Consider the following 27,431-nt stretch of genomic DNA (forward strand, 5'->3'; position numbering starts at 1 on the left):
GACTTCTTTGAAAAAAAGAACTTGAATATGTTTGTTTTTATGAAGAAATGTCATTTTGAAAAATATTCTCACAACAAAGTCTAATCGACACAATTTCCTCATTAATGAAACATTTCGCAATATTTCAATTAATACTAATATATCATCAACTAATAATTTTTTTAATTATTATTAGAACATGGTTTAGTTTTCCATACATATTATATTCTAACTAATATTACAAGCCAATATACTTATTATAAACTAAATCTATATCAATTAAAAATTATTTGCAGTATGATTTAAAAATATATCTTAAAATATTTGCGTATGTTTGAATCTAAAAAAGAAATTACAATAGCTAAAAAACGAACAGGAAGTACTAAAGGTAGAAAATTTATTTCCAATAATACCTTTTACTTGTACTCTCCCAAAAAATACCAAAAATATTTTGAAAAAATTGCCTCTTTTTTTTTTTTTTTTTAAATTCAAAGTTCAAATTGTTACCTTTTCGAATCCCTAAAAAGTGTCATTGTCTTCTTATTTACCAAATTAAAAAAATAAAAACCTTTTATTTGCCTCAGAATCGTAAGAGTTATAGTAACCCTTTTAACTTCTACTCCCTTCAATACCTCTTAATAAAATTTTAATTATGGTTATACTAAATTAAACTTATAAATAATATTTTAAAACTTTAAATTTGACTATTATTTCACGTTGTTATTTAATACAAAGAATTAAAAAAATAAAAAAATAAATATTTTTTTAGTATAGGGTCAAGTAACAATTTTAAGTCCATAAATATAACAATCTGCATCCAAACGTCCATTCTTGCTGCTTAGTCCAAAAAAAAAAAAGAACTAGAAAAATGGTGGATTTTATTGATATTACAGAAGATAATGATGATTTTTCAGTGAAATATTCAACCCCAAAATCATCCAAAGGTGAAGGAAAAATATTTATTGAATCAATTTCAGTAGAAAAAATTGGCAAGTTTTCAAAACCTAGTTCTAGTGGTACAAAAAAATTGATGGTTGATCTGTCTGAAGATTCTTCAGATGATGAAATTCATTATTGGGATACTAAATGTGTAAAAAATTCGAAATATAAATCAATTTATATTGGTGATGACAAGGTGCATGATAACAGTTTCACGTGTGATATTCATGTTGATGGTGAAATTAAGTTTTTAGGTTCAAATATTTCGAAGATTAAGTCGATTTTTATCGATGATGATGATGTTGATCATGGTAAATTTACATGTGATATTTGTTATGATGAGAAGTCTATTAATGAAATTTTCAAGATTATGGGGTGTAGTCATTCTTATTGTAAAGAATGCATGGCTAAGTACTTAGGTACGAAAATTCAAGAAAATATTTCTCGAATTTCGTGTCCTAATGTAGGTTGTAAGGGTATATTAGAGCCATATAATTGTCGATCGATTTTGCCTAAACATGTTTTTGATAGATGGGGAGACGCGTTATGTGAGGCGATGATTTTGGGTTCTGAGAAATTTTATTGTCCGTTTAAGGATTGTTCCGCGCTTTTGATTGATGAAAATGGTGGCGATTTTGTTGTGACACAATCGGAATGCCCCGAATGTAGAAGGTTGTTTTGTGCCAAGTGTAAAGTTGGTTGGCATTCTGGGATTGTATGTGAAGAATTTCAGAAATTGAATGAGAATGAAAGGGGGAAAGAGGATTTACAGCTGATGCAACTTGCTAAGAGTCAAGAATGGCAGAGATGTCCGCGATGTAAGTTTTATGTCGCGAGGACTAATGGTTGCGCGCAAATGAAATGCAGGTTAGTTGTTTAGTTACATGATTTTTGCGGTTTTTTATACCTCTTTGTAAGGTTTGCATGCGCTCTACTTTGTTGTTGTAGACGTTTTAAGTGAGTGGTACAATCAAACGTCTCTATAATAGTGTAGTTTGTTTGGAAAATTTTAGTCGTTATGGAGGACATATAGTATAATGTAGCAGGAAAGATCGATTTAGTTACATGATTTTCGTGATTTATAATGTGTCGATGGTCTATAGGAAGCGGCTTCTATACATATACCTCTTTATAAGGTTTGCATACACTCTACATTGTTGTTTTAGACGTTTTAAGTGAGTGGTACAGTCAAATCTCTCTATAATAGCGTAGTTTGTTTGGGAATTTTTTAGTTGTAAATGTTGTTATAGAGAACATATCGTATAATGTAACAGGAAAGATCGATTTCACAAAAAAACATAGTAGTTGTAGTGAAATATTGTTATATTAGCCTATCGGAAACAGCCTCTCTACCTCTGAGGTAGAGGTAAAGTTGGCGTACACTCTAACCTTATGTGACGCCACTTTGTGGGATTATATTGTTGTTGTTGTGCACTTGTTAGATTTAGTAATTTTACTGTCTTATAGTTTGATGATCTTTAAGCTGAAAATAAGTTTTAAGTTATTTTCAAAGTTAATGCATTTTGGAAATTAAGGTAACTTACCGAGGACGTGACTTTAAATAGGAAGGCGTGGATGACGCGAATTAAGGTAGATGGATAGTAGGTAGGTGTGCTTTATCTTGTTTTCCGTGTTAAATGTTGCAGTGCTATATGTCGAGTGTAGTACTAACTTAATTTTGCTATTATTCGTTGTTTGCTGCTACCTATTGTTTCTTGTTCTTATATTCGGTCGTGAGCCGAGTGTCTTCCGGAAACAGCCTGTCTGTCACCTCTGAGGTAGTGGTACGGACTATGTACACTTTACCATCACTTTGTAGGCATATACTCGGTATGTTGTTGTTGTTGTTGTAGCAAAACGAGTTGCAGTATGAGCTCAACACTATAGATTCACAGTTCAAGTAAATAATTTGGTGCATACTTTATCTCTATATACTGTAGCCCTATGTTTCTCGGACTCTTCAAAAATTTTGACAGGTGCTTGTCGTGTCCTCCAAAAATAGTGTATTTCAACATTTTTGTAGAGTCCGAGCAACTTACTGTAGCCAAATTCTGATACATCACTGTTTTAACATTTGTAGGTGTGGAGTTTTGGTGATGTTTGTTGTTTCAGATACTTAGAGTGTAGTAGACTTAATTTTGCTATTATCCGTTGTTTGTTGCTGCCTATTGTTTCCTGTTCTTATATTCGGTCCTTCTCTAGATTGTTTTTGTCTTGAGCCGAGGGTCTTCCGGAAACGACCTCTCTGTCTCACTCGAGGTAATGGTACGGACTGCGTACACTTTACCCTCACTTTGTAGGCATATACTCGGTATGTTGTTGTTGTTGTAGCAAAAAGAGTCGCAGTATGAACTCAACACTATAGATTCACAGTTCAAGTAAATAATTTGGTGCATACTTTATCTCTATATAGTGTAGACCTATGTTGCACGGACTCTTCAAAAATGTCGACAGGTGCTTGTCGGGTCCTCCAAAAATAGTGTATTTCAACATTTTTGGAGAGTCCGAGCAACTTACTGTAGCCAAATTCTGATGCATCATTGTTTTAACATTTGCAGGTGTGGCTGCTACTTCTGTTACAAATGTGGAGCAGAATCATCTAATCACTACTGCAAAAGTTGTGGTACATAAACGACGTATTTCGTTTAAACTTATCAGTACTGTTCTTTATTCTTCTTGTCGTTCCCAGAACATACGAGTCTGTTATGGATGTAACGCTGTGCTTAGAATATAATCGCAAGTCATTCCCAATGATTTCTTAGAATATATAGTTTATCGCTTCTGGTAGACTGGTTGTCTTGTGTTTCCGTCCTCTTTTTTGGTCTTGTGATGGAGAATGTTGTACGGTCAGACCTCTCTATAACAATCATCCTGTATAATAACATTTCACTATAGCGTCTAAGTTTTCGCTGGTACCAATTTTTTCTGGTTCATTTGATGTTTTACGGACAGACCTCTCTATAACAATCATCCAGTATAATAACATTTCACTATAGCGGCTAAGTTTTTCCTGATACCAATTTTTTCATGTTCATTTACGGTCAGACCTCTCTATAACAATCATCCCGTATAATATAACATTTCACTATAGCGGCTAAGTTTTTCCTGGTACCAATTTTTTCATGTTTATTTGATGTTTTACGGTCAGACCTCTCTATAACAGTCATCTTATATAATAACATTTCACTGTAGTGTCTAAGTTCTTCCTGGTACCAATTTTTTCGTGTTATATGTTATATTGAACAACATTTTGGTATAGAAGCTAAAATGTGTCTGGACAAGCGACATTGTTATGGAGAGGTTTATTGTATATCTTCTCGGCCTAAGTTGCTCGGACTCTTCAAAAATGCAGCCACACCCGTGTCGGATCCTCCGATCCTTCAAAAATACACTATTTTTGGAGGATCTGACACTCACCCGAAGACATTTTTGAAGAGTTCGAGTAACTTAGTTCCCGACAGCAGGAAACTGAGATATGTTCTTTGGTATTTTTCAGGTACACTGGACAGATTGTAGGTATCTCCTGAGGGTGCAAGAAAAGCGAACGCGTGATTTCGTCGTCTGATTTTTGGGTTAAATTATGGATTTAGATTTTCAGATTTGTGTTTTAGGTGATGACTAAAGAAATAGTTGATATCTGAACATAGAAATGTCTGTTTTCTAACTATATTTTGTTTCTTAAGTTTGAATGTTGTTTCATTTTGTTTATTGATTTGGTAGTTTCTTCTTACATAAATATACAACAACTATGTTTCTGTCGTAAATAAGTTGGGATCGACTATATGAATTCTCACTGATCATTATACTTTAAAACTCATTTCAGCCAAAAAATTTAGAGTAAAGCATCTAGTACCCTTGAACTATGACCAAATTTGCTACGACAAACTCCCAACTTCACGGGGGTCCTATTACCCTTCTGAACTAAATTTTAGAGTACTTTTGTCATCCTTTTTAGCTGTCATGACACCTTTTATCAATCTTTTTAGCTGACGTGACACTTTTATTACCTAAAATGGGGCCCAGTCAATGCAAAATATGTTAAAATTGAGTTCAGGGGATAATAGGACCTGAAGCTACGCCGATTAAAAATTGTGTTTCAACCTCATTAACGTTGTCTATACCTAGTCGATAAACTAGTGTAAATTGGCATAAAAATTCACAATAGTCGCTTTTTTGTACATGTAATTGCAAAATAGTCATCGTCATAGAGTTTCAAACTGCACGGGTAAAACTTTAGAATATTGGCATAGAGCCTCCCTCACATAGCAAATTTCAAATTCCACGACAATGACCACAACAACATGCCCAGTGTAGATCACAAAACGATCATACGTTGGGAACACAAATTGCAAATTACACCTAGGTCTGATAAATTTTCGAAAAGTAAAGTAAATGTCTTCTAAGAACCAAGGTCCGAGATAATCATTTGTTCCATAGCCCCGCGGCTATTTACAACTAGCCAATCAAGAAGTCTCGGAAATATCCATTTGAGTGAGTTGCACAGTTGTAACAAAATTCACATCCACACCTGCAATTGCGAAAACATTACTAAGTTGTTCGGACTTTTCAGACATTCAAAATTCTCATATATATATACACACGTATATATAACTATTCTTTTCGTCCATTTTTATATGTCGACTGCACTAAATGAGAGCAATGCAAGCCGCGAATGGACCTACTAACGAAGAAGTTGAGTATATTATCGCAAAGCAAGTCTCAACAAGGATGTTAAGACATATCGAAAAGAAAAATGTTTTTTTTCGCCATATATATAGATCACTTAAAGGCGAAAAGAATATAATGTTTCGCGGAATGACACTCAACGAGGATGTCAACTCTCATAGACTACTAACTAGACGTCTTGCAGAGCAACTCTCAACGAGGAAATCAAGACTATTCAAACACAACAACAACAACAACATACCCAGTGTATTCCCACAAAGTGGGGTCTGGGTAGGTAGAGTGTACGCAGACCATACCACTAACTCAGATGAAGTAGAGAGGCTGTTTCCAATGCGTCATCCTACAAACATGAAAATCATTTGGACTAAAAACTGACCTGCATATCATGTGTAAACAACCTTCAGATTTCTCAACATACATCATACAACTTGGACATCTTTGCCATCCTTGACTCTTTGCAAGTTTCATAAGTTGTAAACCTTCAACCTCCCTTTCATCATTGTTCAACTTGTCAAATTCTTCACACACAAATCCCGAATGCCATGGAACTTTACACTTTGCACAAAATAACTTCCTACATTCCGGGCACTCCGATTGATCGATAACCATATTTTCGCCCGCGCATTCATCAATCAAAAGTGCGGAGCAATCCTTAAACGGACAATAAAATTTCTCAGACACCAAAATCATCGACTCACACAACGCATCTCCCCACTTAACGAACACGTCATAAGGCAAAATGGAACCACAACTTTGCGGTTCCAATTCCCCGTTACACGCCGTAACGGGGCACGAAATTCGAGAAATGTTCTCTTGGAGTTTTGAGGATATGTACTTAGCAATGCAATTCTTGCAATAAGAATGACTGCATTCCATAATTTTGAACATATCAGTACTTGTAAATTTCTCATCAGCACAAATATCACACATGAAAATGTCATTGTAGACATTTATATGAACAGATGATTTTGGATTTGTGACTTCCGTTTATGCTTAGTTTTTGCATTATGCCACAAAATGAATTTTAAACTAGGATTGTGTGACTCTTGAGATTATAGAGGCAAAACGATCATACGTTAGAGAAATCAGGGACAAAGAGAACATTATTATCCAAAATGAGATCAGGGAAAATAGTAACACTTCCTCTATGAGTGACCTTTAATTTAAGAGAATTAGGTAGGTGAACATATTAAGTTGAGGGAAGAGAAGTGACATTACTTAATAGGTTGAATTCATAAGTCATGTTTTCTGATGCACTAGAGTCAAGAATCCAAGATGACGAAATACGAGTTAGGATTAAAAAGAGGTGTGATAATACTACCAACACAATTGGTCGAAACAGTGGCAGTAGAATTTTGCGCACTTTGTTGACCAAGTTTCACCTCGTGATGTAATTGATAGAGATCGGGTTTTTGTACTGCTTGTGAGTAGGCGATCCAGCATTATTGGAGGCCATTTGCTGAGATTTGGTGAACTTGAAATCCGGGGGAAAACCTATTAACCTGTAACAACTTTCCACAGAATGATTAGTCAGCTTACAATGACTATTGTTAAAAGGTCTGTCAAAATTTGGCCTGAATTTCCCGTCTGTTCCTGAAAATGCCGATCTGTTTTGAATGTCTTGTTGAGTTGGTGAACCTTGAATTTGCAGCTAAGAAAGCATCGTCAGTCCTTTTGTTTCTCATCCTATATGAGAAGTTGATACAAGTGAAAGTGCATCATGGCGACGGTTTAGGGACCAAGAGGAAAATTGCAATCCCCATGAGGAGATCGGGAAAATGAAGACTACTTTGTTATGTTTGGGCTTTCGGTCACTTTTGGGCCCAATAGCTAGTTTTATTTCATTTTTAGGTAGATGATTTTGGATATGTTTTGAAATACACTTGCGAGTGTTTATGTTAAGCTTGTTGGGAGCTTACGGATTGTTTAGAAACGTGGGTTGCTCGGGGTCATTCCTGTGGGGTCCTCGTAAGAGGTTGGTGTTGTTGGTGATTGATAGGAATGTCTCGGGTTTGATATACCCGTGGTTGTCCTCTCGTTATCAGTTTATGTCAATCGTTCCATTTCCTTATTTTCTTGTTTTTGTGATTTTGTATTCAATGTGTTTCGTGTTGTTTCCGATTTCGTTTTCACGTCTCGTATCAGAAGTGAACAGGCATGAGCGACAGTAGGGAGTGGATTTAGCATGAGAATGTTGCTCTTCGCCCCAGAATAGCTTTCGTTAAGCCCCATTAAAAATTGAATTAATCTACCATCTTGATGAGATTTCTGCGTCTTAATCTTTCCTCCACAGGTACAGTTGCAGGAACAGTGATCCAAAGTGTTGATGGCATCCAATTCATCCCACTATTTCTTCACCCGTGTATAGTACCCAGCAATATAGGATGATCCCTGAATAGCGTCGCTGAGCACCATCGCATTGCCCAAATCTATCAGCTACTTCCTTCCAGATCTCTCCGTCAGTCTTGGAATAGCGCACAGAATCTGCAATTATCCCATGTCATTACACCTGGACCAAAGTTTGTGCCGAGCAGTAGAAACAGCAGGTTCAGATAACGTACCATCAATGAGACTGAGCTTGTTTTTAGCTGACAAAGCTATGACAAGTGCCCGACTCCAACCGGCATATCCTTTCTCATAAAATATTGAATTTACAAGTTGCGTACCGGAGGAATCAGATGGGTGATGATACAAAGGGCTGAAAGTCTCAAGAGAGTTATTCGCCGTAGCACAATCAATGACTTGAGTTGTGATTGTAGACATGATGAGGTTCTGGGAATCAGTACTGTTCTCTTTCTTTTTCTTGTCGTTCCCAAAATATATGAGTCCGCTATGGATGTAACACTCTGCTTAGAATATAATTGCGAGTTATTCTCAATGGCCTCTTTTTCTCGATTTTGATCGTGCATTATGATTAGGAAGATTCTGGTGGAAATCATCATCAATAAAAACAATAGAATACGATGTAAATCACAAAAGCGATCATACGTTAGAGATGCAAATTGCGAATTACTCTATGTAATTATGATAAGTAGCACTACTCATTAATTATGTTCCAAAAAGCACTTGAATTGGAATTACAAAACAAAAAGGCACTAGTCTAGTGCACTAAAGTTCTCAGCACATCGTGGGGTCCAAGAAAGAACCGGACCACAATTAGGGTCTATTGCACATGTCTTAAAAGTAAAGTAAATGTCTTCTAAGTACCACAATTACTGCAGTAGTGATCACTTGAATGAGCTCCACATTTGTAACAAAAGTCACATCCACACCTGCAATTTTAAAAACACCAATAATGCATTTAGATTTCGATATACAACTGATCTCTGTTGCTCGTACTCTTTAAAAACTCAAAAAATCTGCGTTAAATTGTTCTATAAATACAGAAGTTGGGATCCCACACGCATTAATCGCTAAGGTCTTATACTGTTTGATGATGGATGATTTCGACAGAATTGAAGTAAGAATGTTGTAGATAAACCTAGTAAAGAAGAAGTTATGTACGTCATAGTTAACAACACCATGGGATGAGTAGAATAATTTAGTCAAGTAGAAGCGCCAACCTGAGAGCTAGGCAATCGAGGAATGGGCTAAGACTTACGATTAATAAACCTACTAAAGAAAAAGTATATATCATAACAATCGCACCATGAACTAGCCCATACAACCATTGCACGAGGAAAATACTACTTACGGATAGCCTGGTGCACTAAAGCTCCCGCTATGTGCAGGGTCCGGGGAAGGGCCCCACCACAAGGGTGTATTGTACGCATCCTTACCTTGCATTTCTTCCAGAGACTGTTTCCAAGGCTTGAACCCGTGACCTCCTGGCCCCATCGCAAAAACTTTACTAGTTACGAGGAAAATACTACTTAATCAACTAAAAAGGGTCACATGAAAGCGAGGCAAGCCAAAAATGGGTTGAGACTTGCATCGAATACCAAGTCAGAGACTACTCGCTAGATGTATCGTAGAGCGACTCTCAATGCTAAAACTTAAGATTTCTCTGAAAGACAACTAGCTAGATGTCTTACAGAGCAACTTTCAACGAGGACATGATCAAGACTATTCAAACACAAATCACTTAAAAGGTACTATGAATGTTTCACCCTACAAATCACTTAAACACAGAAGATCGTAAAAGGACGGAAATTGATGAACTTCATCAAGGAGTAGAGTTGGGGTAGATACACAAATCACCTTAAATCTAAGAAGCCGAGTCGGTGGGTTTCTGTCTGGTTAGTAGGAATTTCTTGTCTTCCTAGAAACAATTACATTATGAACAATTTGTTCTTTAAAAGCTCTCTCTCTTATAACAATCTTTCTTGGGCATTTCTCTGTTAGAGTAATGCCAATTCTAAGAACTGGTAAGTGTATCATGCTCTTCCTTTTAGTGATTCTGGGCTTGATCCTGATTTGGAGATCTTTTGGTTACACAAAGCACCCCGCATTAGCAAGATTCGTGAAAGGGCACCCCAAGGAGTATGATGTAGACAGTACTGTACTTTCATGCAAGCATTAGTAGTTGCTTTTAGAAAAATACAGCATCGTGTAATGTATACCAGAGAGCATATGAAAATGAACAACACCAACAACAACATACCCAGTGCATTCCCACAAAGTGGGGTCTGGGGAAGTAAAGCGTACACAGTCCATACCACTACCTCAAATGAAGTAGAGAAGCTGTTTCCAATAGACCCCCAGCTCAGGACATATAACAGTATAACAAACAAAAAACATACAAGTTACTACTACACGAAAATACCATGAAAAAGACAGATACAAACAAAGCACTCTATCCTGCCATAACGGTTGAACGCCTACCAACTAACCCTCTACCATAATCAGTATATGAAAATCTTATGGACTAAAAACTAACCTGCATTTCATTTGTGCACAACCTTCTGATCTCCCAACATACATCCTACAACTTGGACATCTTTGCCATTCTTGATTCTTAACAAGTTGCATAAGTTGTAAACCTTCAACCTCCCTTTCATCATTGTTAAACTTGTCAAATTCTTCACACACAAATCCTGAATGCCATGGAACTTTACACTTTGCACAAAACAACCTCCTACATTCCGGGCACTCCGATTGATCGATAACCTTATTTTCGCCCGCGCATTCATCAATTAAAAGCGCGGAACAATCCTTAAACGGACAATAAAATCTCTCTGACACCAAAATCATCGACTCACACAACGCATCTCCCCACCTAACGAACACGTCGTTAGGCAATATGGAACCGCAATTTTGCGGTTCCAGTTCCCCGTTACAACCCGTAACGGGGCACGAAATTCGAGAAATGTTCTCTTGGAGTTTTGAAGATATATACTTAACAATGCAATTTTTGCAATAAGAATGATTGCATCCCATAATTTTGAAGATTTCAACTATAGATTTTTCCTCAACACAAATATCACACGTAAAAATGTTACATTGGACATCTATATGAACAGATAAATTTGGATTTGTTGTGACTTCCATTGATGCTTAATTAATTTTTGTATTAAACCACAAGAATTAAAATTCAACTAGGTTTTTATAACCCTCACATAAAGGTTTTTTTTTGTTTTTTTGATGTTGCAGAAGACAATGAGTTTTCTTTTTTTGGGGAGAAAATTAACCTTTCAACTTCTATGCAAAATCTTTTTTTTTTTAAAGAATTAAGAGTTTAAGTTATATACATGTACAATATAAATAATTTTTTACACTAATAACATGTAAAAATGGCCTTGTATAATTTTTATTTTATTTTTATACCCTTACACGTTGGATGGAATTGTTATTTCAATTAATTAATTTGGATTTTGCAAAGATATGAAAATCCTAAAAATAAGGGTGTGAGAGTTTTAGAATGGAATGATTTAAGAAGAGAAAGATTTTCAAAAGATTTGGAGCTAAATATACTGAAAGATATTAAATATTTATACGACAGAATCTAAAGAATTTTCTTGAAAATGTATTTCCTGTTTAATGTACGTTAGGAATTTAATAAATATATTCTCCCTATTTTATTTACATAAGGAATTATGGGAATGTTTTTATTTTGACCATCTTTTGAAAATCGTAATTCCGAAGTATATGGGATAGAATTGTAATTCAATTAAATGATTTTTTTAATATTGTGTATTTATTATTTGACATTTTTAATCTAGTAAAAAATTTCATTAGTAGTTCCTCACTAATTATTTTTTTTGAAACTTGGTAAAAAAAAAAAGAGTTTTTGACGTTCTGTTGGAAAATAGTTTTAGAAATTTGAAGTTGTGTTTGGACGGACATTTTACTTGAAAAAAATGTAAAGTTTTACTATTGGAGGTGAAATTTCACCCAAAAATTGATCTAAGCAAGTTTTTGAAACTTGAAAATGAACCAAATTTAAATTTCACGAACAACATTTTCAATTTATTTATTTTTTAAAAAAGTTTACTCCTAAAATTGTTGAAAGAAGGGAAGTCAGCTTAGCCCTTGCAACTAACACTATGAAAACAGTAATAACTTCCGGAAAGTAGTTAGTAACTAACCTTGTATCTTGTAGCCAATTAAGTTAGTTAAGTAGTTCGTTTCTAGAACCTTCTATGATTAGCTATATAAACATACTAACTACACATTGTACATCACAAGATCAAGATTCAATCAATGAGATCAATCTAAACTCTTCTCTGTCTCTGCATTCTTATTCTTCTTTCTTCTTCTTCATTCCAGTTTATAGAGTTCATCATGGAGAAACTTTGATTAAGTTCATGGTATCAGAGAACAATCGATTTTGTTTAATCATTTCCATTACTGTGATTCAACTTCCTCAAATTCTAAACTATGAAATCTACAAAGATCACATACAAGAATTACATCAAGAAAACAACTATAGTGATGGCTTCTAACAATGATGTACATGCTGAAGAATCAGCCAATTCAGCTAGTGGAGCAATTGGAGTTCAACATTCAGTGGGATTTGATTATAACCATCCACTATTTATGCATCCATCAGATGTAAGTGGCTGCAGATCATCTTTTTTCAGTTAACTGGAATTGAAAACTTCTCTGTGTGGTTTCGATCCATGAGATTGTCTTTGCTAGGAAGAAACAAGTTAGGATGGTAAACGGTTCATGCTCTAAGGATAAATTCCCTCCTTAAATGAGTAACCACTGGGAAAGAGTAAATGCAATAGTGCTTTCTTGGATTATAAGGGCAGTAGCCAAAAATCTATTAGGTGGGATCATGTATGCCACTAGTGCACAAACTGTTTGGAATGATTTGTGTGAGAGGCTCAATAAGCTTGATGGTTCAAGAACATTCAATCTTCACAAAGAAATTGCCACATTGTATCAAGGAACAACTTCTGTATCCCTATATTACTCAAGGCTGAAAGATTTGTGGGAAGAATTTGAGGCTTTGGTTCCAATACCTAGTTTTAACTGTGAGAGTTCCAAAGATTATGTTGCTCATCTCCAAAAGTGAAAACTATTTCAGTTCTTGATGGGCTAAATGAATCTTATAGTCAGGCAAGAAGTCAAATTTTACTCATGAGTCCACTACCATCTATTAACCAAGCATATGCTATGGTAATCAGTGATGAAATTCAAAAATCAGTAGGAGCTAGTGCAGGAATTCTTGGCTCTACTCCTGCAATTACAGGTTTATGAATTAGCCATGTTTACAAGGAGTAATGACAAAAATGGCTATTCTAAAAGTATTGAAACAACAATATTCCCCATAAGTGGAGACCATCAACACAAACAGTTCACGAAAAAACACAATTTGTATTGTGATATATGAAAGATCAAGGGTCACACCAGAGAGAACCGCTGGAAAGTAATTGGTTATCCTACTGATTTCAAGTTTAGGAAGAGAATGGGAACCTATGCAAGTGCAAATGCAGTGTGTAATGTTGGGGAGGAAAATGCAGGACATGGATATAGTTAACTGGTTCACTCAGCTCACACTCAAGATAACTGCTCCAATCTACAGTCAACTCTGGGATGGGAGGCTCTAGTTCATAGACAAGTCCCTGTGTATTCACTAATGAGCAGTATACTCAGATTTACAACTGTTAAATAAACAAGACAAGTCTAAATACTCAGCTCATACAACAGGTAAAATGGTAGAGTCAACAGGCTCCACCAATATGGATTCATGGATCATAGACACGATGCAACCAACCATATGGTTGCTGATCACAGTGCACTAAATGAATCCTCCATAACTAGTAATTGTACTCCAAAAAGAATATACTTACCAAATGGTGACGTATCTTTAGTCACACATGTTGGTTCAACCAATATATTTGGCACCGATACACTCACAAATGTTTTTCACTTTCCTCAATTTAAATTTAATTTATTATCAGTTTCTAAACTTACAAAGGAGTTACAATGTCTTGTATATTTTTATCCCGATCTCTGTGTGTTTCAAGATCTCTATAATGGGAAGGTGAAGGGGATTGGTAGAGAAGCTGATGGACTCTACATCTTTTCCAATACCACTACTATCAATGATACTGTGATGATAGCAAAAAGATCAAATCTTTTTTATTCTGTTCCTAATTCTGTCTATGATTCCGTAGTCGATAATGCCAACTTAGACATAGTCTTATGGAATAAAAGATTAAGACATGCTTCTACTCATGTACTTAGGAAAACTCTGCCTATAACTACTGGTATAATATTTTTTAAAAAAATCAATGAATGTGTTGTCTGTCCTTGTGCAAAACAAGTAAGACTTCCTTTTCCAACTACTTGTATCAAATCTACTTCTACATTTGAATTGATGCATATGGATGTACGGGGACCTTATAGAGTTCCCACATTTGAAGGAAATAGATTCTTCTTAACCATAGTCAATGAATATTCTAGAATGACTTGGATCTATCTTTTGAAACTCAAATCTGATGTGTGTGTAATAATGTCTCAGTTCATTCAACTTATTAAAACTCAATTTGATAGAAACATCAAAGTCATTAGAACTGATAATGGAGCAGGATTTTTTCAACTCTATATGTTCTACATTGTGTAGCAACTTAGGTATTATTCACCAAACTACATGTGCCTACAGCCCTCAGCAAAATGGAGTGGCTGAAAGAAAGCATAGACACATCCTGGAAATCACTAGGCCCACCAGATTTCAGGGAGCAGTGCCTATTAAGTTTTGGGGCTTGTGTGTTAAAGAAGTTGTGTATATTATCAATAGACTTCCCACAACTGTACTAGATTACATTTCCCTTTATACTATGCTAAGATAGTTCATAAACTTCAACCTAGATCTAGAGAATGTATTTTGATGGGTTATTCTGATATTCAGAAAGGCTACTTATTATATGATCATACTAATAACCTGTTTTTTGTTAATAGGGATGTCAACTTCAGAGAAGATGTATTCCCTTTTAAAAACCTGAGGCATGACTCCCAATAGTCAACTGCTACCAAACTCAATGAGACTCTAATCAACTGGTTAGACATGGAGGTGTAGAACATACAAATCTCTCAAGATTCAACACCAACTGAGAACACTAACTAATGATCACATGATACAAGAGCAACTGACACAGGTGCAACAGGCTGATCAGGTTCAAACTCCAAACACATCTCAACCACAGGCTGAAAATCAGGAATAAGTCATGGTCAGAAGGACCATCAAAATTAGAACCAGCTACTTACAGTGAAACTGTGAAAGATCCAAGGTGGATAGAAGCAATGAAGGAGGAGATTGCAGCACTAGAAGGAAACAAAACTTGGGATATCACTAGCTTACCTGAAGGCAAGAAACCTATTAGTTGCGAGCGGATTTTCGAAATAAAATACAAAGCTACTGGTGAAATAGAAAGGTTCAAAGCTAGATTGGTTGCAAAAGGCTATAGCCAACAAGACGGTATTGACTTTCAAGAGACTTTTTCTCCTGTTGTGATGATGAAAATAGTTAGAACAATACTCATAATTGCAGCTCAGAGACATTGGTTCATTCACCAGATGGATGTGTATAATGCATTTCTACAAGGTGATCTACATGAGGAGATTTACATGGACTTGCCGCAGGGATTCAAGAGCATTATACACATCCATCTGGTGAATGTATGGTCTATTCAAGAGCATTTACAAGACCATACACTCACCGGGGGAGAAGAAACTAGACTCTTGAAATCCCTGTATGGTCTCAAACAGGCTCCCAGGCAGTGGAATGCCAAGTTATCTGAAGCTTTAATAAGGATGGGGTTCAAACAAAGTCAAATTAATCATTCTTTATACACTAAGCAGACTAGTGAAGGTATTACTATTGTATTAGTCTATGTGGATGACATGTTCATCATAGGTGATATTCTGAGGATGATTGAAGACACAAAAGGAAAACTTCAGCAAGCCTTCAAGATTAAAGATCTTGGTAAGCTAAATTTCTTCTTACGAATTGAGTTTGCCAGGTCAAAGGAAGGCATTTTGATGCGCCAAAGGAAATATGTCTTGGAACTTATATTTGAGATGGGATTAGGAGCAACACCTTTTGACACAAACATTAATCTCACAACAAAAGAATATGATGATCATGTCTACAACCAGGAGCAAGAAGTGAACAATCCACCAACTAATATACAAGGTTACCAGAGACTCATACGGAAGTTGTTGTATTTAACAACAACCAAAGAAGTCTCATATGGATGTTGTTGCTACGTTGGTCAGACATATTAAGCAGAAGCCTGGACAAGGAGTATTACTATCAAGTCAACCAAAAACAGAAGTTACAGCTTACTGTGATGCAGTCTGGGCATCATGTCCATTCTCAAGAAGATCAGTTACTGTCTATTTTGTGAAGCTAGGTGAATGTATGCTTTCTCGGAAATCTAAGAAGCAAAATACTATTTCCAGAAGTTCAGCTGAAGCTGAATACAGAAGCATTGCTGCAACTGTTGCTGAACTTGTCTGGCTACTAGGATTTCTAAAAGAGATTGGAGTTGAAGTGAAACAACCAGCTAAGATTTATAGTGATAGCAAGTTAGCTATGCAAACTGCATCCAACCCTGTATATCATGAAAGAACCAAGCACATTGAGATAGATTGTCACTTCATAAGGGAGAAACTCAATCAAGAACTACTAACAGTCAACTACATTCCTACCGGGGAACAACCAACTGATGTACTAACTAAAGGGCTCAACAAAGCTCGATATGAATATCTTATATCCAAGCTAGGTATCCTTAATCTATTTGGGATTACCTAGCTTGAGGGGGAGTGTTGAAAGAAGGGAAGTCAGCTCAGCCATTGCAACTAACACTATGAAAACAGTACTAACTTTGTATCTTGTAGCCAACTAAGTTAAGTAGTTCATTTCTAGAACCTTCTATGGTTAGCTATATAAACATACTAATTACACATTGTACATCACAAGATCAAGATTCAATCAATGAGATTAATCTAAACTCTTCTCTATCTCAGCATTCTTTTTCTTCTTTCTTCTTCTTCATTCCAGTTTGCAGAGTTTATCATGGATGAACTCTGATTAAGTTCAAAAATCTTTGGCCAAACAGCAGCTTAATACTTTGAAATTCAAATGTTTAATCAAAGAAAAATATTTTCCATCAAAGACCAAAAAAAATAGTAAGTCATTTCTTGAAAAATATGCCACTCTTCTTCAATATCACTGTGTTTCAATTTAACATTTGGACATTACGAAAAACTTTTAATTTCGCAAAGATCACCAAAATATTATCCTCATCATTTTTCCAACTCATTAAGGCCACACAACCATTTTACATAACCAGCAAGCATAGAGGCGGATTCAGGATTTGAATTTTACAGCAACGACTTCAAGTGCTAATAACTGGACTCTATATTTAAAATTTGTACATATAAATACAAGATTTAGGACAGACAAACTATTGGGTTCTACTGAACTCGTAAGTTGCCTTCTAGCTCCACCCCAGGTCAAGCACATTGCTAAAGCAAATATGATACTCATGTACTAGCATAGACGCATTGATCATTGCTACATGAAGAACTCACCCTCAGGCGTAGCCGGATTGATCAAAATGGTTTGGATTGAGCGTTCTTTCTTTAAAATCTTTACGACAGTAGACATGGTTGGTCTGAATGGCGGTGAATCTATGCATACCATTGCTAATCGTAGAATCATCTGTGCTTCTTCCCAGTCATAACTCAGGTTATGATCGACTAGTTCCATTAGAGTTCCCCTCCGATCCATTTTTTCTGCCTATAGTACTCAATAAGATTAACCAATAACTTTGTCTAGTTAATGTACATAACTATTGTAGCAAGTTGAGTTTTACTCACCTCATCCACGAGGTAGTCAGTTTCACCACCTGCCCTCGGGGTTTTGATTTTCCTTCCGCTGAAAAGTATAAGTGTGACAACTCCAAAGCTATACACATCCGCGCTAGCTTCTAAGGGGCGATCTTTAACTTCTGGCGCTGTGTATGACCTGCAAAAGGTTTCCATTAGTGAGAAATGCAATTGTGGAAGCCAATGTATAAGGTATTACTCCCTCCGTTTAATTTGTTTGTCTGGTTTTGACTTGACACGAAGTTTAAGAAAGTAACGAAGACTTTTGTATCTTGCAGTCTTAACCTAATGATATGAAGAACGTACAATGCAGTTTAGTCTTGTGGTCTTAAACATGTCACGTGGAAAGTTAGGATAAAAGAGTTGTTCTTACATTGATCCTTCTGACTTTTGCTTGTGATAGAGCTTTGCAAATCCGAAATCATATATCTTCGGATTTAGATCATCATCAAGAATAATGTTTGCTGGTTTAATATCCCCGTGTATAATTTCCTGTTTGGACCCCTCGTGCAGAAAAGATAAACCTTCCGCTAGACCAAGACAAATTCTATATCTCGTTGGCCAATCGAGTCTTGCTCTAAGTTTATCGTCTGAACCTGTACGTAATCAAAGCTGTAAGTTCTTCACTACAAGTGTGGAGGCTTAACGAAGAAATTTTTCATAAATGGAAGACGTTACCAAATAATGCATCTTCAATAGACTTGGTTCCAATGAACTCATAGATAAGCAGAAGTTGGTTTTTGCCTGCACAGCATCCCATTAGTGTTACAAGATTCGGATGTTTTATTCCAGCAATTGCACGACTCTTTTCCGCAAACTCCCACATTCCGTCTTTTGTTGCCGAAAGCTTTTTAACTGCAACGGCAGTCCCATTCGAAAGAGTGCCCTGAACATTGGTCAAGTGTTAACTGAAGGAAACTGTAAAAGATATTACAAAAGATCATAACCTATAATGAGTAAAGATTCTAGCTAACCTCATAGACAGTCCCGAAACCTCCCTCACCAAGCCGGTTCTTACTATCAAAATTCTTCGTCGCAGCTTTAATTTTCCGGTAGTTGTAAAGCCCTCCAGGGTACAATTCAACTTGTTCTAGCTCTATATTTACACATTAGTAAATATATATCAGAGGAATTTGAAACATAAATAAAGTAAAGACCTATCATTCACATGATGGTGATTAAAACCGATAACTACAAGAAATGTATCTTAGGTTTAACTCAACCCCAAAATCTAACTACCAATATGGAACAACTTAACTTCCCGACAACCTACATCCAAGCTTGCCAACAGAAGCGTGGCCGCCCAATATCAGGTAAACTAAGAATTGGGATAAGTCTGGTACTGATACCATGATAAGAAATAGATCTTGGGTCTAACTCAATCCCAAAAACTAGATCACGTGGTTAGGGATTGCCGAATACTATATAAGGAGACCAATTCCCATCCCACAATCAACGTGTGACAACTTGAAAAGACAAAACTACAACTTTGACTATAGAGTGGCAAACATATATAGTGTTACCTTCCTGACGTAATTTGTCTTGGACTTTCCAGGAAATACCTATGAACAATATTAGAAGAAGTAATGCAAATCCAGAAATTCCAGCAAGCACTCCAACGGGCAGTTCTGATGCATAAGCTGGTTCATAAATTGTTATCGTGAAATATTAATCACAAAATAGGGACCAAAACCATGTAAAATGGTAAATAGTTGGGGTAGCCCGGTGCACAAAGCATCTCGTGTTCACGCAGGGTCAAGAGAAAGGACACACCCCAAGGGGTGTAATGTAGATAGCCGACCCTAATGCAAGCATTAGCTAGAGTTTGCTTCGACGGCTCGAACCCGTGACTTATAGGTCACAAATAACTTTATCGTTGCTCCAAGGCTTCCCTTAGTAAAATGCTGAACAGTCAGACAGAATGAATACCTGGAGTTACTGTAATTGCGGATATAAGTGGCCCATAGTACACTGATGGGTATAAGACCGACCCTTTTCCCGACCAGTATAAGTGAATCTCCAGTCGACCGTTAATATCCACAGGAACAGTAAATTCCTTTGTTTTATCCATATTCACACCTCCCGCGTCTTTTTCTATGTCGTAGTTTTTCAGCTTGTTATCTCCCTGCATAAATATTATCTAAAATTCTTCTATATGATTGCATATTGATCGACAACTTGATAGTTTTGGTACCTTACCTGGATATCTACATCAAAGAGTCGCCCTGCTTTGCTATGCGAATCTTTATTATTGCGACTAGATATTTCAGCAAAGTGAAGCTTCACGTCGTACATACCACTTTTCAAACAAAATCCATAATATTTCAAGGAGATTGGGGATAAACGTGCTGAGCGATACAATTGGGCATCACCAGCATGAATTTGGCAGGTATCATTTAGAATGTACTTACTACGATGTGCCCATAAGAAGTTTCCCATACTACTATAGCCCCAATTTGATCTATTAAAGAAAGTTGATTCACCACGTGGATTTACATCAGCTTCATAAACTCTTCCGTTAACTGTTACAGACTCACCACCGCAGTTTATATACAAATGGTCATCTACAAAACGGAGATACTATTTTTAGTACATGGTGCATTTGTAAGCTTAAAATGCGAGCAACTTTAATCTGGAACGGAATCACTCTAGCAACACAACACTGTGAAAAGACAAACTAGCGAATTGGAAATGAGGGAGTATCTATGAAGCTAGTCATAATGAACATAACATAAGACGTATATTTAAATCACTTCACGTCTGAAGTTGTTAGTACTTACAAAACTGAGTTCCTTTCGTACAATTGAAATCAACTTGGTCCCGCTTTGCAACCCTATATTCAAAATTTACTCACAGAGTATAGAAGTTAGATCAATTTTCTTACAAGACCAAATTATTTCTTTGAGATACAGGTGAAAGAGCTTACTCATCCGTTTCATTGGAGCAGCACTTGAACAGATTCCTGGGAAATAGAAAAGATACTAAGAAACTGTGTTGCTTGGACTCTTCAAAAGTGTCAATGGGTGTGTCTCAGATACTCTAAAAGTCGTGCATTTTGGAGAATCTAACACAGGTGCAGTAAAATTTTTGGAGAGTCCAAGAAACATAGCTAAGAAGCACACGAATAAGATTTTTCAAGATATGTGGAAATCGTCCTTACAAGTTAGGGTTTGGTGTCTTTCCGGGGCTAATGCTCACCTTTCTGAAAAGGTTTTCTGAAACATCCCTGCACTTTGACTTGGATGAGTGAGTGGCAGAATACGTTGTAAAAATTGATGAAAAGAGAAAGTCGTCACAGAAAATCTCTTCAATTGATCACTTCGATGTAGTTTCATTCTGTTACTCTTTTCCTCAGCGTAACAAGATAAATTTCCTAGGAGCTGCGAGTAATGTCTGAACTTGGAACCGAAAAGTAATATATTAATGCAAAAGGCACTTACACGTATGAAGTAGCATTCATCCAAGCTGGAATTGTCTCATTGAGATTATTTTTTCTTAGAAATCTGGAAACACCACACCAGATCATGACAGTTGATACCGAGCAGGAAAAGAAAAGAATGTGATAAAAACCAATGTTTCGACATCACGATAGGAATTAACAACAACAACATACCCAGTGTAATCCTACAAGTGGGGTTTGGGGAGGGTAGTGTGTATGCCGACCTTACCTCTAACTCGTAGAGATAGAGAAGCTCCTATAGACCCTCGACTTAAGAAATGCATTTCAAAAGTAGTTTGATAAAGGGAATACAGAAATGAAAGCAGTAAGAACAATGAAATAATGCGTAATGGAAAACAGTACACAACAACATACGGAAGAAAGAATAGTAACAACAATGAAATACTGATATAATCGAAGCACAAACAAAGAATAGTAACAACAATGAAATACTGATATAATCAAAGCACAAACAAACACATGTGATATCCAAAAATTAAAGAACAAGAAACTACGAGAATATTGCTACTACATATATCTACATTTCGTTACAAAAGTAAGATCGCCTTTTTTATTTAACGATTAGTTAGAGAAGCAAGATGGCTTACATATAATTCAGCGAGTTGTCAACAGCTTGTGGAATTCCACCAAACAAACTATTGAAACTCAAGTCCCTGCATCAGGAGAAAAGAAATTAGAATTACTTTATATATTTGTTCAGAAAACATGTAATAGCTTATATAGTGACAGGTTTACACTCAATTAAGTCGTTTTCACTTTGTTCCACGCGCTTCAACTATTTTTTTTTTTTGGTATTCTGTATGATGTCAAGCAGAACGGGAGCAAGACAAAGATAGCACACTTTATGAGTTTAGCCTGGCGGACCTCTTCTATCCATACACGACTTATTTTCTAATAAACCTCATAATATTAGATTTTTTTCAAATTTGGAGGTAGGGGAGGGGATTATAATATGGGGAATCGAGCCCTCAACAACAAGGTTAAAATTTATGTAGCCAAGATAGCCAACCAACTGAGCTACTAAGATTGCCCTCATAATATTAGATGTTGAAACACGGGATTGAGGAGACTTTAATAGGAAGGATTTGATCATGAAGAGTTACATATGAAAAAGGCACAGTCAGAGAGGAGAACATTTGGATCATCGACTTTCCCATACCAAAAGCATGCCTTCATCTTCGTAAAGTAAAGAGCTAATGGTTGATAACACACTTGATAGTTTAGGTATGAAACTCGCAAAACCAGGGTACTTTAGGTGTGTTTTTGACCCTTATCTCTAAAGAAAAGAAATGGAGATATTTATTGCAGAAGCAGCCTTACAGATACTGCAGGTCAGGTAAATTCCATATCTCAACGGGGATGCGGTCAGCTATTAAGCAGTTCCTCAATGTTCTAGATAAACAGCAAATTAGAAAATAGAACTGTATTTCTGGAGAAGAGGAAAAGAAAAACTATTAATCCAATAACCATGAAACTTCAGGTGTCAGCGGACTCACAAAACTCTCAAAATTTTCGTTCCAGATAAATCTGGAAACGACGAGCTTCCTCCAATTAAGTCACTGATATGCCTGAAAAAGATATTATATCATATATAATAATTCAAAGTTTGGGAGAACTCCTTTCAAGAATGAGTACATCGAAAAGCTACAGGATTTTACAGTTCTGCTAGATTCTTCAGCTTCGAGAATTGGCCACGCAAAGGTGAAGAAAAACTATTCCCCATCAGATTCCTTCTCAACATGTGCAGAGAAGAATCAGTAGTCTTGAAAAAAAAACATGCATAGATGGTATAAAAGTATACAGTTACTTCATGAGTTTTACATGATACGGAGATCTTGCCACTGCTCGAAAATATCTGGGATTTCTCCATAGAGGTTGTTCCCTTGCACATTGCTACAGAGAAAGAATATTAATCAATTGGTTTAAAAGTCATCAAATGGTCGTAGCCACATGTAGTGAAGGGTGGCCAGTCGAACACCCTTTGTCGAAAAATTATACTATGTATATAGAAAATTATACAAAGTATATAGGTAAAAGAAAATAATTTCTTCCTTCTATATCAAATCTTGAATACCCTTAATGAAACTTTTGGCTTCGCCACAGCAGCACCATCCTCTCTCTTCTTGTTTAATCAGATGCTAAATGAGAATGAAAGATAAGACAGTAGATACTTACAAGTATGTCAGTTTATTCAAACTCTTGAAGCTCGGCGGCAAGGGACCAATAAATTCGTTGTTCTGAAAGTTCCTGAAATCATTTACTACATAAGTAACCTTGTATTCTTTGTTAACCTTGAATGAAACTCAATCCAGCATGATGAGGTTCACAGTTAGCAGTACATCGTAGGAATAATCAATAAAAATATACTTACAACACTTCAAGATTCACAAGATTTCCAAGCTGGTCCGGGAGTACACCCGAGAGTTGATTATCAACGAGGTACCTAATTGTGAAGGCAAATATATGGGGATTCATGTTTGCACTAAGCCAAACGGAAAGTAGGATAATGTAGAAGTGTGGATCTTATCAAGGATTTTACAATTCAATCAGGCTCTCAATATTTCCCAACTCATTCGGAATTTTCCCTGATAAAAAGTTATTTCCCAAATCTCTGAAAGAACAAGAAGAAGAAAAATGTATATTATGTGTTAAGACAACAAGATAATAATAATTTATTTTGGAATAGAAAGGACAACATGAGATCACAGCTTTAGACTTACAAATATTCCAAAGATGGGAGAGAATCTAATTCTGGAGGAATTGTTTGGTCGAAGAAGTTTTTGCACAAATATCTGTAATGGCAACCAAGGTTAGATTTTAATGATTAAATATGATTCCAATATAGAAGTTCGAGTGAATTTTAATGATTTCTTTTTGTGTGTCAACTTAAAGTCTTGTTCATGAACCTTGAATCTAACTCAAACATAAAATCTAGCTCATTAGGTGATGATTTTTCAAGACTATATAAGGAGACTAACATTTTATCCCACAACTAATATGGGACAGTTAAAAACCCACCGCACGCCCAGGCCTGCCAACTAGAGTGTGGACAAATAATATGAGGGCCCTACATTGCGATACACAATAAGAGGGCTGAGTCTAGTTCCAAACGTAAGCGTAACTCAATCCTAAAAGTTAGCTCATGAGTTGAGGATTGAGCAAGACCATATAAGGAGACAAACAACCCATCCCTCACCTGATGGAGGACACTTAACAACCCACCGCAATCCTAGGCTTGCCAAATGGAGCATCGAAAAAAGTAATATGGGCCGCCTACATTGTGACAAACAATAAGAGGGATGAGTTTGGTTCTTACCATGGGCCTAACGTAACCCTAAAAGCTAGTTCATGACGTGAGGATTGACCAAGACCACAAACAACCCATCCCTCAACCAATGTGATACATTAAACACTTCTTAAGTTCCAACTTCCAAGTGTTGTCTTGAAGGAGTAATGCATAACCGAGCAAGTGTCAAACAAGTAAAGCATCAAACGCCACAGTTTTGTCACAACTTTGCAATGAACGAACTGATGATCAACATCCTTCACATTTCCTTGCAAACATGGGACAAGCTGGCATGAAATCACCTCTATTTCTATAGACGATAAGTTGTTTAAACAACACTCCAAACGGCTGTCGACAAAAGAAAAAAAAAACTTTTTCCTTAGTGCTTTACCACTCTATATATCCTAGAAAAGTAACTTTACATTGATATTCCTGCAATGTCCCAATATACAGATTGCATATAAAAGAGACGAGGACCTGGATGAAGATACTACTTTGGTAAGCATCATTGCTATCACATAACACCCGATAAACTTCGCCGTTTAGAGTTTCAACCATCCGTTTTTTATTCGGTGCGTACAACATCATCATCCATCATTTCATTCTCATGTGCAACAGTATGTTCCGGGTCATCAACTACTATTAGGATGCAGTGGTGGAGCCAAGATATCCACGAAGGGGTTTATAAGTGAACATACGAACTAACCAAAGGGGTTCAATATTTAATATATATACATAAAAAATAATTTTAACCATGCATATCTAGCATAATTTTTCGCCGAAGGGGGTTCGGAACCCCCTCAGCAAATGGTAGATCCGCCACTGTTAGGATGTCATAACATTGTTACAACAGCGAGCAATCAAACTCAGACAAGAACCATTTCGTTATGATTATTCTGTTGACAAAAAAGAATTTCCGGTTCTGTAAAGCAGTCAAATAGAAGTTATTCCATTTTCTATGCTTGATGGAGATGAGTGGGAGCAATAGATTTCCCTCTTTTTGATTCACAATTTGCAGGAAATCAGTTCATTAAATTCGACAAAGTTGTTAATCAAACAAGTAGATAGAAATTGCACGTGGCTTGAGTCGTAAAGCTGATACAAAAAAGTAAACCAGTGACTTACATGCTTTTTAAAGATGTCATCTGACCAAGGAAAGGTGGAATGCGTCCTTCCAATGAGTTATCACAGAGAGAACTGTCAGATAAAACATCTTAACCATCACAGGTAATTCATGAAAGAGAGTTCCTTATTGAGCTTCATTGTGTGCATGGTAATGAAAAGCTTCAAAAAAGGATAAATAAGTTTCTAATGAAAAATATGCAGCTGAAGTTATGAAACTACTCACAAATTCTCTAGTCTCGCCAGCTTTTTAAATGATTCAGGAATTGATCCACGCAACTTGTTTCCATTCAAATAGCTGCGATCAACCAAAATAGATTATCGAATCTCGGATATGATAATATTGAGTGCTCAAGACATTTTCCTTTTAGCTTGAGCTCCCATGTAATTATTAAAGTAAGGATGCAAAACCCAAAATCAGCATAGAGTGCTGATTTCTTCTTTATTTACTTCTAAAGACGTTTTGATATGCAACTAGGTTATTAGCATTTTTAATAACACTGTACTAAATTTTGTAATGCTTTGCTACTTATGTATATCTCTTGGGGCATGCGTTCCATTATAGGAACTCCTGCCTCAAAATATAAATGCCTACGACGCATAGTATTGTAAGAGGTACATGAAATCTATGGCACATGAAATCTTGCACCCAAGGGTGTTGCCCAGCGGTCAATGAAGAGGGTGAAAACTGTTGAGTTTTCAGGTTCAAATCCCAGCCAAGACAAAAACAATAGTGATTTCTTCCCATCTATCCTTTGCTTTGGTGGATAGAGTAACCGAGTCCCTATTGCTGGTGGGAGGTGGCAGGTATCCCGTAGAATTAGTTGGGGTGTGTTGAAAGTTGTCCTGGACACCACGGTTATCAAACAAACTAATGACAATAATATTTATTACATTCACGTACAAAATGCAACTGGAATCTAAAAAATGGAATGATATTAAATGCAAAATATTCAAGTATGCTTATGATGTAATGCGATTTAAACTGAGCAGAAATTGTTTAGGTTTACTTACAAGCTTTTTAAATATTGAAGGTCTCCAAAGTTCTCAGGGATCTTACTTTCTAATCGTCTATTGGAGAAATCACTGCAGTTCATTATGTTACGAAAACATCAATCAGAAATCTCAACGTTGCATAGTTAAAAATAACGCAACAATTTTTATCGCCCTTGAGATCACAACTTAAGACTAAAATAATGAACATAAAACAAGGTACAACTCACTGAGGACATGACCCTGGATAGGAAGGTTTGGAGGAAAAATACTAAGATAGAGGGATAAGGTGGGTGGTTGAATCGTAGTCAGTAGTTAGGTGGGCTTTGGTGTCTTTTGATTGGTAATCTACTTTATTTTTGTGGATGTCGTATCTATGTTAGGTTTATCATGTTTCATGCTTTGGATGTTTTTGTTTATTGTCCTATATCTTGAGCCGGGAGTCTATCGAAAACAGTCTCTCTACTTCTTTAGAGATAGTGGTATGAACAGCGTACATTCTACCCTCCCCAGACCCCACTAGGTGGGAATATACTGGGTTTGTTGTTGTTGTTGAATATACATAAAACAAGGATGACCTGCACATATTTGATCAGACGTTGTGGTACTAATCTCTAGTTATGCGTGGGGTCTAAGGAAGAATCAAACCATAAGTGTCAATTGTATGCAACCTTACAATGC

At 36.3% G+C, this 27,431-nt stretch overlaps 5 protein-coding genes across 7 annotated transcripts in view; 1 reads left to right on the forward strand and 4 right to left on the reverse strand.

Moving 5' to 3' along the window:
* The first annotated feature begins 783 nt into the window (after positions 1-783).
* LOC107869890 (E3 ubiquitin-protein ligase RSL1-like) lies at positions 784-4,607 on the forward strand. 2 transcript variants are annotated; one of them, XM_016716294.2, is made up of 3 exons: positions 784-1,785; positions 3,477-3,554; positions 4,415-4,607. In XM_016716294.2, the coding sequence occupies exons 1-2, from the start codon at positions 848-850 to the stop codon at positions 3,547-3,549; spliced, it is 1,011 nt and encodes a 336-aa protein (XP_016571780.1). In that variant the 5' UTR covers positions 784-847; the 3' UTR covers positions 3,550-3,554; positions 4,415-4,607. The 2 variants fall into 2 exon arrangements, with proteins under 2 accessions (XP_016571780.1, XP_016571779.1); XM_016716293.2 differs by having other exon boundaries at positions 3,477-3,541.
* Positions 4,608-5,190: 583 nt separating this feature from the next.
* Positions 5,191-8,367, reverse strand: LOC107869315 (E3 ubiquitin-protein ligase RSL1-like). Its single transcript, XM_047411438.1, has 3 exons — positions 8,112-8,367; positions 5,981-6,584; positions 5,191-5,446 (listed from the first exon to the last, which is right to left on the reverse strand). The coding sequence occupies exons 1-3, from the start codon at positions 8,365-8,367 to the stop codon at positions 5,374-5,376; spliced, it is 933 nt and encodes a 310-aa protein (XP_047267394.1). The 3' UTR covers positions 5,191-5,373.
* Positions 8,368-8,675: 308 nt separating this feature from the next.
* Positions 8,676-11,195, reverse strand: LOC107869314 (E3 ubiquitin-protein ligase RSL1-like). Its single transcript, XM_016715855.2, has 2 exons — positions 10,484-11,195; positions 8,676-8,876 (listed from the first exon to the last, which is right to left on the reverse strand). Exons 1-2 carry the CDS (start codon positions 11,092-11,094, stop codon positions 8,804-8,806), a joined length of 684 nt encoding a protein of 227 aa, XP_016571341.2. The 5' UTR covers positions 11,095-11,195; the 3' UTR covers positions 8,676-8,803.
* Positions 11,196-12,252: 1,057 nt separating this feature from the next.
* Positions 12,253-27,431, reverse strand: part of LOC107868399 (probable LRR receptor-like serine/threonine-protein kinase At1g53420) — a gene marked incomplete in the record, with an annotated part of 44,521 nt that continues 29,342 nt past the window's right edge. The window contains 8 exon segments of the mRNA XM_047410558.1: positions 12,253-13,231; positions 15,262-15,355; positions 17,593-17,800; positions 17,881-18,028; positions 18,263-18,485; positions 18,568-18,775; positions 18,864-18,985; positions 19,413-19,526. Coding sequence (XP_047266514.1) covers positions 13,195-13,231; positions 15,262-15,355; positions 17,593-17,800; positions 17,881-18,028; positions 18,263-18,485; positions 18,568-18,775; positions 18,864-18,985; positions 19,413-19,526 — 1,154 coding nt within the window.
* On the reverse strand, positions 19,979-27,425 carry LOC107868398 (probable LRR receptor-like serine/threonine-protein kinase At1g53430). Of its 2 annotated transcripts, none has more exons than XM_047410560.1 (19): positions 26,772-27,425; positions 25,984-26,055; positions 25,761-25,832; positions 24,070-24,141; positions 23,889-23,960; positions 23,721-23,792; positions 23,525-23,596; positions 23,171-23,242; positions 23,008-23,079; positions 22,846-22,917; positions 22,670-22,741; positions 21,937-22,002; positions 21,330-21,392; positions 21,050-21,115; positions 20,816-20,851; positions 20,670-20,722; positions 20,301-20,453; positions 20,089-20,169; positions 19,979-20,014 (listed from the first exon to the last, which is right to left on the reverse strand). In XM_047410560.1, the coding sequence occupies exons 1-18, from the start codon at positions 26,852-26,854 to the stop codon at positions 20,156-20,158; spliced, it is 1,254 nt and encodes a 417-aa protein (XP_047266516.1). In that variant the 5' UTR covers positions 26,855-27,425; the 3' UTR covers positions 19,979-20,014; positions 20,089-20,155. The 2 variants fall into 2 exon arrangements, with proteins under 2 accessions (XP_047266516.1, XP_047266515.1); XM_047410559.1 differs by having other exon boundaries at positions 20,089-20,188.

The sequence above is a fragment of the Capsicum annuum genome, chromosome 4 (genome assembly GCF_002878395.1).
Source record: "Capsicum annuum cultivar UCD-10X-F1 chromosome 4, UCD10Xv1.1, whole genome shotgun sequence".
Classification (NCBI taxonomy): domain Eukaryota; kingdom Viridiplantae; phylum Streptophyta; class Magnoliopsida; order Solanales; family Solanaceae; genus Capsicum; species Capsicum annuum.